Here is a 14,148-nt window from a genome sequence, read left to right on the forward strand (position 1 = left end):
AGGCAGTTTCAGGATTTTGACACGATGATGATGAAGGGATGCCAACATATGTTCTAAGGCAGTAAGGCATGTGACTTGGAAAGAAACCTAGCAATAGTGGTGTTTTAATACACCTATCCTTGTCTTTCTAGATGATGGAGGTCATGGGTTTAGGAGGTGCTACCAAATAAGCCTTGGTGAGTTGCTACAGTGCATCCTGGAGGGAATATATACTGTAGCAATGGCGTCAGTGATGGAGGGAGTGGATGTTTGAGGTGGTGTGCTGCCATTTGAGCAGACCGCTTTTTCCTGGGTGGAGCATCTTGAGTGTTACAGCTATCCAGGTATTCCATCACGCTCCTGACTTGTGTGTTTGTAGATGGTGGAGATGTTTGGGAGAATTTGGAGGTGAATCATGCACTATAAGATACCCAGCCTCTGATCTGCTTTAGTAGCTATGGTATTTGTAGCTGGTGCAGTTGATTTTCTGGCCATTGACCCTCAGAACGTTGGTAGGGGATTCAGCAAAGGTAATGCCAATGACTGTCAGAGGAAGGTGGTTGGATGCTGTTTGATGGAGATGGTCATTGGCTGGCATTTGTGTGGTTCAAATGTTGCTTCCCACTTAACTGCCCAAGCCTGGATCATGTCCCCATCTTACTGCAGATGGGCATGGACCTCTTCTTTATCTGTGTATTGCAAATCGAACTGAATACCTCCACACCTCCTCTCCTCACCACCCCTCCCTACTGCTTACACCTTAAGTTAGCCCCCTCATAGTACTGATATGCATCAGTCACAATGCATTGCACTTTGCAACAGACCAAAAGTAAATACAGCGCAAGCACTGTCAAATCACACCCAACTCGCATATTCACCTGAAGTTTCCAATCTATCTTACAGGCTATGATGGCCAATAATAAACACTGCTAGGGCATGTACATTAGAACTGAGGCACAGCAGTCATTGGGGCAACTTCCAAAGAATGCATGGAAGTGTAAATCTATGTTCATATTTAATGGCTATATGGACAAGTAGACACTTTGTGCAAAACATATGGGCAGTTGACATTTGGCACTTTGCTTAATCATTTTTAAAATGCAGTCAGGTGCCTACCCTGTGTGTTGCACATTCCCACCATTTCCCATGCCCCCAATACCATTTTTATATTGCAGTATAGATACATTTTCAAAAATAATACTTGTGGGAGAGTACTACCTAGCTATAAAAATTTCATCTGCTCAGTGCCACTCTACTGATAGAAGGCAACCTTAAATAAAATTTGGTATGCTCAGTTTTTAATATATCCTAGTTACATCTGAAAATATAGTTACGTTTTCAAATTGGCAGTATTTTTGGAAAAGCAACTCATACAGTCATAGAGTTATACAGCACAGAAACAGGCCCTTCAGCCCATCATGTCTGCTGGCTATCAAGCACCTGTCTATTCTAATTCCATTTTCCAGCATTTGGCCCGTAGCACTGTCCTCTATAATGTTTCAAGTGCTCATCTAAATACTACTTAAATGTTGAGGGTTCTGCCTCTACCACCCCCTCAAGCAGTGGTGCCTCTTCCACCCCCTCTGGGTGAAAAAATCTTTCCTCAAATCCCCTCTAAACCTCCTGCATTTTACCTTAAATCCATGCCCCCTGGTTATTGACACCTCTGCTACATGAAAAAGTTTATTCTTATGTATGCTGCTCATAATTTTTTATACCTCTATCAAGTCCCCCATCAGTCTTCTATGCTCTAAGGAAAACAACCTAGCCTATCCAGTCTTTCTTCATAGCTGAAACGCTCCAGCCCAGACAACATCCTGGTGAATCTCCTCTGCACCCTCTCGAGTGCAATCACATCCTTTCTGTAGTGTAGCAACCAGAACTGCACACAGTACTCCAGCTATGGCCTAACTAGCATTTTATACAGCTCCAACATAACCTCCCTGCTCTTATATTCTATGCCTCAGCTAATAAAGGCAAATATTCCATATGCCTTCTTAACCACTTTATCTACCTGTGCTGCTGCCTTCAGGGATCTATGGACATGTACACCAAGGTCCCTCTGATCCTCTTTACTTCCTAGGGTCCTACCATTCATTGTGTATTCCCTTGCCATGTTAATCCTCCCAAAATGCATCACCTCACACTTCTCAGGATTAAATTCCATTTGTCACTGCTCTGCCCTTTTTACCAGCCCATCTATATCATCCTATAATCTAAGGCTTTCCTCCTCACTATTTGCACCATCACCAATTTTCTTGTCATCTGCGAACATACTGATCATACCTCCTATATTCATGTCTAAATCATTAATGTACAAACAACATTTGTAAAAAGCTGGCATGTAGTCTGGATTTCATTCTTAGGACAGTTAGAAGTTTTAAATCTAACCCTAGAACATAGTGTGGCTCAAGGGAAATAATTTGCATTGTTTTTATCAATTTTTTTCAACCATATGCTTTTACAATCTTCCATGAGCATGGAATCCAAAGTAATACACAGCATTTTATCCAAGATGTATAAACATTCTTGTTTTCCTATTCCATTTAATTTATTTGTATTGTTACCTTTTAACTATCTGAATTTGCAGTAATCGGTGCTCCAGCAAGCCAGAAATAAGACTCATTACAATTTTTATCCCCACAGTCGGCAATTTTCAACTTTCAGAGTCTACTGACGGTGATACTACTCCTGATTTGTACCTGTGCCTACATCAGGGCCCTAGCTCCCAGTGTTCTGGACAAGAATAAAACTGGGTAAGTACACTGTAATTTTTTGTTTGGTAGATTATTGAAATTGAGGGCCTTTTTGAAAATTTTTTTTTAGCAATTAAAACATTACCAAATGCAGCAGACTACAATTGAGAAATGTTTGATACTGGGTGTTTATCATCTCTATTGACTTAGCAATTTTCAGCCTTTGGTGTTTAACTGATGATGGTTTGTTTCTGACAAGTTTATCCCAAAATTCACATTTGTCCTGTGATTTCTAAAAGTGCGTAAGTCTGTTTAATGGCTGGGAGAAGCTCTAAATATAATGCAACAGCAAGACTTCAATTCAAGCTGTTTTCAATCATCATATGTTAAAGCTTTATTGCAAATCTTTCTGATTCTCAAACTTTTGCGTAAAGTTTGGCAATTGCATTGCAAAATAAGAATTTTGAGTTTTTTGTTTTGAGTGACTGTCTATATGGGTTGTTTGAAGTTAGCATGGAGGTATGTACTGATCAGTGTTTTGTTGTTGTATTGCTTTTTTAAAAATTCATTCACAGGGTGTGGGCTTCGCTGGCTGGGCCAGCATTGATTGCCCATCCCTAGGAGGCAGCTCACCACCACCTTCTTGAGGGCAACTAGGGATAGGCAATAAATGCTGGCCCAGCCAGCGAAGCCCACACCCGTGAATTAATTTTTTAAAAAGCAATACAACAGCAAAACGCAGAACAGTACATATTTCCATGTTAAGTTCAAACAACCTATATAGATGGGTATTTTAGCATAAAATATTATGGATGTGTTTTATTATCAGCAGTATAAGTACTATACTTACATTTGAGCAGACCATTTGAGAATTAACCTATAACTTTAATTAGCAGTGGCTGAACCTGTTTCATTAGATCCCTAATGCAATGCAATTGAAGGTAATTTCAAACAGATATGCTTCCTGTCTTTTTAATTGACATTGTGGTTACAGAAATTAATGTTGGTACCATTTTTAACATGTTAACTGGCCCCTATTATCTACTCGGTACACAATTCAACGGGCTATGTTGGTGGGTGGTCAACCTATATATTATCATATTACTTATTTTAAAAGGAGGAAATGCTACTTGCAATTGATTATTTGAGAAATCCACTCAACAGATACCAAAATTTAGGATATTGAATAAATATACAAACCCATTGCGCCACACCACAGTTCAAGATGTAGCATTTGTAGCACAAAACAAACACAGCTTATGTAAGATTCTCTAATTTTCTCAGCCATTCCCAGTCATAATGTCAATTAGCCTACCTGTGCTCTAACTTAAATTGATCTTTAATTTTTCCAAAGAAATGCTAAGAAATTTAGTGTTTGCCTGAGATGAAAGATAGAACATGAACAGGAAACGAAACAGTGTAGCCCAACAATAGAATAATATTGCCCTTCAGGCCTCAAGATTGAAGATTCAAGTCACTGCAGCGGTACTTCAGATCTGCCTGATAGGGTATTTAATGTCGCCTTGGCCAATTGATATAGAAGTATATTTTTCATCCAAAGTGGAACTGCCTACCTAGATAAACCACAGCCAAATGCATTAATGCACAAATAAATAATTGGACGATGGATTATATCAATGTTACAAAACCAAACCTCTGAAGAGTTGCCATCCCAACTTGTATTAGTTAAGTAGATGTATTCCATTTCTACTGGATTCAATACAAATAATTGAAATATCTTCAAAGATGTGTTTGCTACACCATAAATTTGGTGAGGGGGTCAAGAGGAGGGTGGGATGATGGGGCATTGGAGTGGGTGGGGGGGGGTGGTGGAATTAATCCATAAGACATAGGAGCAGAAATTAGGCCAATCGGCCCATCGAGTCTGCTCTGCCGTTCAATCGTGGCTGATAAGTTTCTCAACCCCATTCTCCCACCTTCTCCCCGTAACCTTTGATCCCCTTACCAATCAAGAACCTATCTATCTCGGTCTTAAATACACTCAATGACCTGGCCTCCACAGCCTTCTGTGGCAATGAATTCCATAGATTCACCACTCTCTGGCTAAAGAAGTTTCTCCTCATCGCTGTTCTAAAAGGTCTTCCCTGTACTCTGAGGCTGTGCCCTCGGGTCCTAGTCTCTCCTACTAGTGGAAACATCTTCCCCATGTCCACTCTATCCAGGCCTTTCAGTATTCTGTAAGTTTCAATCAGATCCCCCCTCATTCTTCTAAGCTGCATCGAGTATAGACTCAGGGTCCTCAAATGTTCCTCATATGTTAAGCCTTTCATTCCTGGGATCATTCTCGTGAACCTCCTCTGGACCCTCTCCAGGGCCAGCACATCCTTCCTGAGATACGGGGCCCAAAATTGCTCACAATATTCTAAATGTGGTCTGACCAGAGTCTTATAAAGCCTCAGCAGCACATCCCTGCTTTTATATTCTAGTCCTTTCGAAATAAATGCCAACATTGCATTTGCCTTCCTAACTACTGACTCAACCTGCAAGTTAACCTTAAGAGAATCCTGGATTAGGACTCCCAAGTCCCTTTGCACTCCAGATTTCTGAATTCTCTCCCCATTTAGAAATTAGTCTATGCCTCTATTCTTCCTACCAAAGTGCATGACCTCACACTTGCTCACGTTGTATTCCATCTGCCACTTCTTTGCCCATTCTCCTAACCTGTCCAAATCCTTCTGCAACCTCCCCGCCTCCTCAATACTACCTGTCCCTTCACCTATCTTTGTATCATCTGCAAACTTAGCCAGGATGCCCTCAGTTCCTTCATCTAGATCATTAATGTATAAAGTGAAAAGTTGTGGTCCCAATACTGACCCCTGTGGAACTCCACTAGTCACTAGCCGCCATCCTGAGAAGGACCCCTTATCCCCACTCTCTGCCTCCTGCCAGACAGCCAATCTTCTATCCATGCTAATACCTTGCCTCTAACACCATGGGCTGTTATCTTACTGAGCAGCCTCCTGTGCAGCACCTTGTCAAAGGTCTTCTGGAAGTCCAAGTAGATAACATCCATTGGCTCTCCTTTGTCTAACCTACTCGTTACCTCCTCAAAGAATTCTAACAGATTTGTCAGGCATGACCTCCCCTTGATGAAACTATGCTGACTTTGCCCAATTTTACCATGCACTTCCAAGTATTCTGAAATCTCATCTTTAATAATGGACTCTAAAATCTTACCAACGACTGAGGTCAGGCTAATCGGCCTGTAATTTCCCCTCTTTTGCCTCACTCCCTTCTTAAATAGTGGGTTTACATTAGCGATTTTCCAGTCCTCTGGGACCCTCCCTGACTCCAGTGATTCCTGAAAGATCACCACTAATGCCTCCACTGTTTCTTCAGCTATCTCCTTCAGAACTCTGGGCTGTAATCCATCTGGTCCAGGTGATTTATCCACCTTCAGACCTTTCAGTTTTCCTAGCATCTTCTCCTTGGTAATGGCCACCATACTTACCTCTGCCCCCTGACTCTCTTGAACTTTGGGGATGTCACTCGTGTCTTCCAACGTGAAGACTGACGCAAAGTACCTATTCAGTTCCTCCACCATTCCTTCGTTCCCCAATACTACTTCTCCAGCGTCATTTTCCAACGGCCCAATGTCCGCTTTTGCCTCTCTCTTACCCTTTATATATTTAAAAAAAATTCTTGCAATCTTCTTTTATATTACTGACTAGTTTACCCTCATATTTAATCTTCTCCCTCCTTATTTTGTTTTTTAGTTGTCCTCTGTTGGTCTTTGTAGGCTTCCCAATCCCCTGGTTTCCCACTGCTCTTCGCCAAGTAAATGCTTCCCTCATACACCCATTGAAATGCAAGAAAGTGTACTGTAGCTCACCATAGCCACAATAAACAGTTAGCAAATGCAGTGCAAGTAATTAGAAGGCACAACTGAAACATTACATCTGGAAGAAGAAAGAAACTGGCAGAATTGGCCTATTTCCAGTGTAAATCTGCATGAATATTTTGTGCCTCTAGAATGACACAAGATGAGCAATGTAATAGAAACCAACCTAGAATTTTGCATTGAATGTGAAGCTAGCAGAAGATAGTCTGAAACCAATTTGACTTTCCACCGGTTTGTTATGCCACAACCAATACAAAGCTAACTTTTAAGGTGCACATGTGCATATTAACAAACCAGTGGGTGTAATTTAACGACGCCCTTGTATTTTGCCTCCTGAGATTAAGTTTTAAATTCAACCCAGACTGATGGAGTAATACTCCCTGTTTCTGCAGCTGGAAAGATCCTAACTTAAGTTTATATAGTCATAACCTAGTTCCTTGTAGACATGATTTCATAGCACAAAACTGTCTGTAACGTGGTGCAGATTGGTAGTTTTTCTGAGTAAGAATGCTGACGTAGGAAATTGAAAAATTCAGTGGTGCAGTAGGGAGTATCCTACTGACGTTGGAGGCATTAGGTTTTTGGGGTGAGGAAGAAGGTCTGTTTTGCCTGCATTTGCCCATTCAGACACCTAACCTTGGATGTGTTTGCCAGCAGTGGGTAGTAAAAGTGGTCATGTTCAATTTTTCTGAAACTGGAATTGTATGAAATGTGAGCGGGATTGATGTGATCTTATGATCCTTACACAACTTGAATCCTCCTTAATATATGTCTTTTAATAAGCATTTTATTAATTCACAGAATTCTATGATCCTAGCTAATATAGTGTCCTCACTGAGGCTGTTCAGAAAAATGTAGAATTCAAAGGATTGATTTCCTGAGAGACCTTTTACCCATCTCCAAAATAACCATTTTATTATTTCCATGTTTTTGCATAACCATTTTAAAATTTGTTTTGCTATCTCATGAGCCATCAACTTAGCTACCACTTTTCATATGGTACTTTACTTCCTTACATTTCCCCGCACCTCTTCCCAAAGCCTTTAAAATCTGTGTCTCCCTGCCCTTGTGCAATCCAACTGTTCCAGTGGGAACAGTTTTACCTTGTCTTCCTTATGTAAACCTGTCATAATCATGTGCATCTCTATCAAATCTCCCCTTGATCTCCTTTTCTTCAAGGCAAACAACTCCAGCTTCTCCAAATTAATCTTATAGCTAAAAGCCTTCATCCCTGGAGCCATTCTGATAAATCTCCTCTCCATCCTCTCAAGGACCTTCACATCCTTCCTAAAGTATGGTGACCAGAACTTGACACAATAGTCTAATAGCATTAACATGTTCAGCATAACTTCCCTGCTTTTATGCTCAATACCTCCTATTTTTGAAATCCAGGATCCCACATGCTTTGCTAGCCTTTGAAGAATGATGCACATGATGACCCCGACCCCCCACCACAGAATCACATTGCAGAAGAAGCCCTTCGGCCCATCGAGTCAGCACTGACACATGAGAAACACCTGACCTACCTACCTAATCCCATTTACCAGCATTTTGCCCATAGACTTGAATGTTATGACGTGCCAAGTGCTCATCCAGGTACTTTTTAAAGGATGTGAGGCAACCCACCTCCATCACCCTCCCAGGCAGTGCATTCCAGACCGTCACCACCCTCTGGGTAAAAAAGTTTTTCCTCACATCCCCCCCTAGACCTCCTACCCCTGACCTTGAACATATGTCCCCTTATGACTGACCCTTCAACTAAGGGGAACAGCTCCTCCCTATCCACCCTGTCCATGCCCCTCATAATCTTGTACACCTCGATCAGGTCGTCCCTCAGTCTTCTCTGCTCCGACGAAAACAACGCAAGTCTATCCAACCTCTCTTCATAACTTAAATGTTTCATCCCAGGCAATATCCCGGTGAATTTCCTCTGCACCCCCTCCAGTGCCATCACATCCTTCCTATAATGTGGCAACCAGAACTGCACACAGTACTCCAGCCTTACCAAGGTTCTATACAACTCCAACATGACCTCCCTACTTTTGTAATCTATGCCTCGATTGATAAAGACAAGTGTCCCATATGCCCTTGTCACTACCCCACTAACATGCCCCTCCGCCTTCAGAGATCTATGGACACACACGCCAAGGTCCATTTGTTCCTAGAACTTCCTAGTGTCATGCCATTCATTGAATACTTCCTTGTCAAATTACTCCTTCCAAAGAGTATCACCTCACACTTTTCAGGGTTAAATTCCATTTGCCACTTATCTGCCCATTTGACCATCCCGTCTATATCTTCCTGTAGCCCAGGACACTCAACCTCACTATTAACCACCCGGCCAATCTTTGTGTTATCCGTAAACTTTCTAATCTACCCCCCACAATCATCTTTGTTGTTTATATAAATGACAAATAATAGGGGACCCAGCACAGATCCCTGTGGTACGTCACTGGACACTGGCTTCCAGTCACTAAAGCAGCCTTCTATCATCACCCTCTTGTCTCCTACAACTAAGCCAATTTTGAACCCACCTTATCAAATTACCCTGTATCCCTTGTGCATTTGCCTTCTTTATAAGCTTCCCATGTGGGATCTTGTCAAAGGCTTTGCTGACATCCATATAAACTACATCAACTGCACTACCTTCATCTACACACCTCGTCACCTCCTCAAAAAATTCAATGAAATTTGTTAGGCATGACCTCCCTCCGACAAAGCCATGCTGACTATCCCTGATCAAACCTTGTCTGTCCCAAGTGGAGATACCCCATTCTACCACCAAGCCAGGGATCAACCCCATTTCAAGGAGTGCAGGAGGTCATTGCCAAGAGCAGCACCAGGCATACAAAAATTAAGTGTCAACCTGGTGAAGCTACAACACAGGACTAGTTGTGTGCCAAACAGCATAAGCTCCGATATACAGAGCTAAGCGATTCCACAACCAGTGGATCAGATCTTAGGTCTGCAGACCTGTTACATACAGTTGTGAATGATGGTGGACAATTCAACAACTCACTGGAGGAGGCAGCTCCGCAAATATCCCATCCTCAATGATGGGAGGACCCAGCATGTCAGTGAAAAAGATAAGGCTGAAGCATTTACAACAATGTTGATTCAGAAGTGTTGAGTGAGTGATCCACCTCGGCCTCCTTCGGAGGTCCCCAGCATCACAAATGCCAGTCTTCAGCCAATTCTACTCACTCGACAAGAAACTGCTGAAGGCATTGAGGGGCCTGACAATATTCCGGCAATAGTACATGTGCACCAGAACTTGCCATGCCCATAGCCAAGCTGTTCCAGTACCGCTGCAACACTGGCATCTACCCAGCAATGTGGCAAATTGCCCAGGTATGCCATGTCCACGAAAAGCAGGACAAGTCCAACCCGGCCAATTACCACCCCATCAGACTACTCTTATCACAGCAAAGTGGTAGAAAGGGGCATCAGCAGGGCTATCAAGCAGCAATTGCTCAGCTATAACCTGCTCACTGGTGCTCAGTTTGGGTTCCGCCAGTGCCACTCAGCTCTTGACTTCAATGCAGCCTTGGTTCATCTTGGACAAAAGGGCTGAACTCCAGAGGTGAGGTGAGACTGGCCACCCTTGGCATCAACTCAGCATTTGATAGATTGTGGCATCCAGGCGCCCTAGCAAAGCTGGAGTCAGTGGGAACCGGGGGGAAACTCTCCACTGGTTGGAGTCATACCTCACACAAAGAACAATGATTGTGGTTGGTGGAGGTCATTCATCTCAGTTCCAGGACATCACTGCAGGAGTTCCTCAGGGTAGCGTTCTAGGCCCAACCATCTTCAGCTGCTTCATGAATGATCTTCCTTTCATCTTAAGGTCAGAAGTGGGGATGTTTGTTGATGACTGCACAATGTTCAGCACCATTTATGACTCCTCAGGTACTGAAACAGTCCATGCCCAAATGCAGCAAGACCTGGACAATATCCAGGCTTGGGCTGACAAGTGCCAAGTAACATTCCCACCACACAAGTGCTAGGCAATAACCATCTCCAATAAGAGAGAACCTAACCATCTCCCATTGATGTTCAATGGCATTACCATCACTGAACCCCCCACTATCAACATCCTGGGGGTACCATTGACCAGAAACTGAACTGGACTAGCCATATAATTATTGTGCTTACAAGAGCAGGTCAGAGGCTAGGAATCCTGTGGCAGGTAACTCACCTCCTGACTCCCCAAGGCATGTTCACTATCTACAAGGCACAAAGCAAGAGTGCGATGGAATATTGTCCATTTGCCTGGATGAATGCAGCTCCAGCAACACTCAAGAAGCTCAACACCATCCAGGGCAAAGCAGCCCACTTGATTGGCACCACATCCACAAATGCTCACTTCCTCCAACACTGATGCACAATGGCAGCAATGTCTACCATCTACACAATGCACTGCAGGAACTCACCAAGGCTCCTTAGACAGCACCTTCCGAACACAAGACCACTAACACCTAGAAGAACGAGGGCAGTAGATAGATGGGAACACTGCCACCTGCAAGTTGCCCTCCACCACCACCCCAATCACTAACCATCCCGACTTGGAAATAGGTCGCTGTTCCTTCACTGTTGCTGGGTCAAAATCCTGGAACTCCCTCCCTATCAACATTGTGGGTGTACCTACACCACACAGACTGCAGTGGTTCAAAAAGGCAGCTCACCAGCACCTTCTCAAGGACAATTAGGGATGGGCAATAAATGCTAGCCTAGCCAGTGATGCCCACATCCCGTGAACGAATAAAAAAAGTAAAGGAGCAATTTCCTTCCCAATGATATTTTACACTTCATCTAACATTTCAATGTTTGGATTTTGAACCTCTGAAAAATCTATTAATTTTCAAATTCTGACTATACATATTTTGTTATACATTTAGTAGCAGGCAATTACTACTTTGTCTGTTCATACAAAGAAACCCAGAACTTTTAGATCACAAAGGGAAGGTCAGACCATTAAACCTTCGTTTCATACTCTTGATTCTGTAGTGGAACCAACTAATTTTACTTTCTTGAGACTATCAGTCTGTAATTTTCTACACTGGAAAATGAGCACACCAGCAGTGAAACAGTTGTATTTGCAAATCAACAGTACATAAATTCTAAGCTTGCTGTATTTAAAGATGGAATTTAGCTTACTACAGCCATTGAAAATGATAATTAAAAGTCATTGTCACATCATTTATAATCACACAAATCCATCCTATTGGAACTCCTTGATCAGTGAAAGATAGAAAAATTTGCTGATGATACCAAATTTGGAGGTGTGTCAAACAGTGAGGATGATACCAGTCACTTGCAGCAGGACACAGATAGGCAAGTGGCAGATGAGAATTTAATACAGAGAACAGCAAAGTGAAGCATTTTGGCAGAAGGGATGGGGAAAGGCAACAAAGACTAAATGGCACAGTTCTGAAGAGTATACAGGTACAGATGTGGGGTGTGTAAAAAAGAAAAAGAAACAACAATAGGGTAATTATATTAGGTGATTTCAAACTTTCCCAACATTAATTGGGATAGACATAGTGTTAAGGGCTTGGATGGAGTGGATTTCTTGAAATGTGTACAGGAGAACTTTTTAGGTCAATATGTGGAGGGTCCAACAAGGGACAGCTCAATGCTGGACCTAATTCTGGGGATTGAATTAGGACAAGTGGCTGAGGTGGTGGTGGGGGAGCATTTTAGTGATAGCAACTACAACATGGTGCAATTTAAGCTTGTTATGGACAAAGAAGTAGACAAGTTGCAAAAATAATGTTTTGGATTGGGGAGAGCAGATTTTAATAAAATAAGGCAGGATCTGGCCAAGGTAGACTAGGAACAGACTGGGAAATCTACAGAGGATCAGTGGGGGGTGTTCACAAAGTAAATGGGGAGGGTACAGGCTCAACATGTCCCCTCTAGGGTGATAGGAAGGAGGAACAAGCCCAGAGAACCATGGATGACCAGGGATATTCAGGATAAGATGAGAAAGTAAAGAGAGGCTTTTAGCAGGTACAAGGGAAGCAAATCAGTGGAGGCATTAGTGGAGTACAGAAAGTGCAGAGTGGAGCTTAAGAAAGCAATTAGGAGAGCAAAGAGGGGATATGAGAAAGTTCTGGCTGGTAAAAGTAGGGAAAATCCCAAGATATTCTTTAAGTATATCAATGGGAAGAGGATAACCAGGGCAAGAGTAGGGTCCATAAGGGACCAAGGGGGCAATCTATGGGTGGAGCCAGAGGACATCTTGAGCAAATTGATATAGGGAATGACAAGGTATTGGAGGTGTTGGCAGACTTAAAAGTGGACAAATCTCCAGGTCCGGATGATGTGTCTCCCAGGCTGCTGAGGAAGGCAAGGGAGGAGATAGCAGGGCCTCTGACCCAAATTTTTAACTCCCACAGGAGAGGTGCCAGAGGACTGGAGAACAGCTAATGTGGTTCCGCTATTTAAGAAGGGATGTAAAGATAAGCCAAAGTACTACAGACCACTGAGTCTCACGTCAGTGGTAGTGAAACTATTGGAGAAAATTCTGAAGGAGAGAATCTATCTCCACTTGGAGAGGCAAGGTTTGATCAGGGATGGTCAGCATGGTTTTGTCAGAGAGAGATCATGTCTAACAAATTTGAGTTTTTTGAGGCGGTGACCAGGTGTGTAGATGAGGGTAGTGCAGTTGATGTCATTTATATGGATTTCAGCAAAGCCTTTGACAAGATCCTACATGGGAGGCTTATAAAGAAGGCAAATGCACAAGGGATACAGGGTAATTTGATAAGGTGGATTCAAAATTGGCTTAGTTGTAGGAGACAGAGGGTGATGACAGAAGACTGCTTTAGTGACTGGAAGCCAGTGTCCAGTGGTGTACCACAGGGATCTGTGCTGGGTCCCCTATTATTCGTCATTTATATAAAAGACATAGAGGACTATGTGGGGGGGGATTAGTAAGTTTGCGGATAACACAAAGATTGGCCAGGTGGTTAATAGTGAGGTTGAGTCTCCTGGGCTACAGGAAGATATAGACGGGATGGTTAAATGGCCAGATAAGTGGCAGATGGAAAATGTGAGGTGATACACTTTGAATACTTCCTTGTCAAATTACTCCTTCCAATGACCGGCATGACACTAGGAAGTTCTGAGGAACAAACGGACCTTGGTGTGTATGTCCATAGATCTCTGTAGGCAGAGGGCCATGTTAGTGGGGTGGTGAAAAAGGCATATGGGACACTTGCCTTTATCAATCGAGGCATAGATTACAAAAGTAGGGAGGTCATGTTGGAGTTGTATAGAACCTTGGTGAGACCACAGCTGGAGTACTGTGTGCAGTTCTGGTTGCCACATTATAGGAAGGATGTGATGGCACTGGAGGGGGTGCAGAGGAGATTCGCCAGGATGTTGCCTGGGATGAAACATTTAAGTTACGAAGAGAGGTCGGATAGACTTGGGTTGTTTTCGTTGGAGCAGAGAAGACTAAGGGGCGACCTGATCGAGGTGTACAAGACTGAGGGGCATGGACAGGATGGATAGGGAGCAACTGTTCCCCTTAGTTGAAGGGTTAGTCACACAAGGGGGCATAAGTTCAAGGTGAGGGGCAGGAGGTTTAGGGGGATGTGCGGA

General features: G+C 43.0%; 1 protein-coding gene across 2 annotated transcripts in view; it reads left to right on the forward strand.

The window, feature by feature from the left end:
• Positions 1–14,148, forward strand: part of tmem167a (transmembrane protein 167A) — a 42,308-nt gene that overhangs the window by 9,562 nt on the left and 18,598 nt on the right. The window contains exons 2-3 of one of the 2 annotated variants that reach the window (XM_041186329.1): positions 132–323; positions 2,626–2,735. In XM_041186329.1, coding sequence (XP_041042263.1) covers positions 246–323; positions 2,626–2,735 — 188 coding nt within the window. In that variant the 5' untranslated portion in view covers positions 132–245. The remainder of the gene's footprint in view (positions 1–131; positions 324–2,625; positions 2,736–14,148) is intronic. The other variant, XM_041186331.1, reaches the window with a different exon arrangement.

This window comes from Carcharodon carcharias, chromosome 4 (assembly GCF_017639515.1).
Source record: "Carcharodon carcharias isolate sCarCar2 chromosome 4, sCarCar2.pri, whole genome shotgun sequence".
Taxonomy (NCBI): Eukaryota; Metazoa; Chordata; class Chondrichthyes; order Lamniformes; family Lamnidae; genus Carcharodon; species Carcharodon carcharias.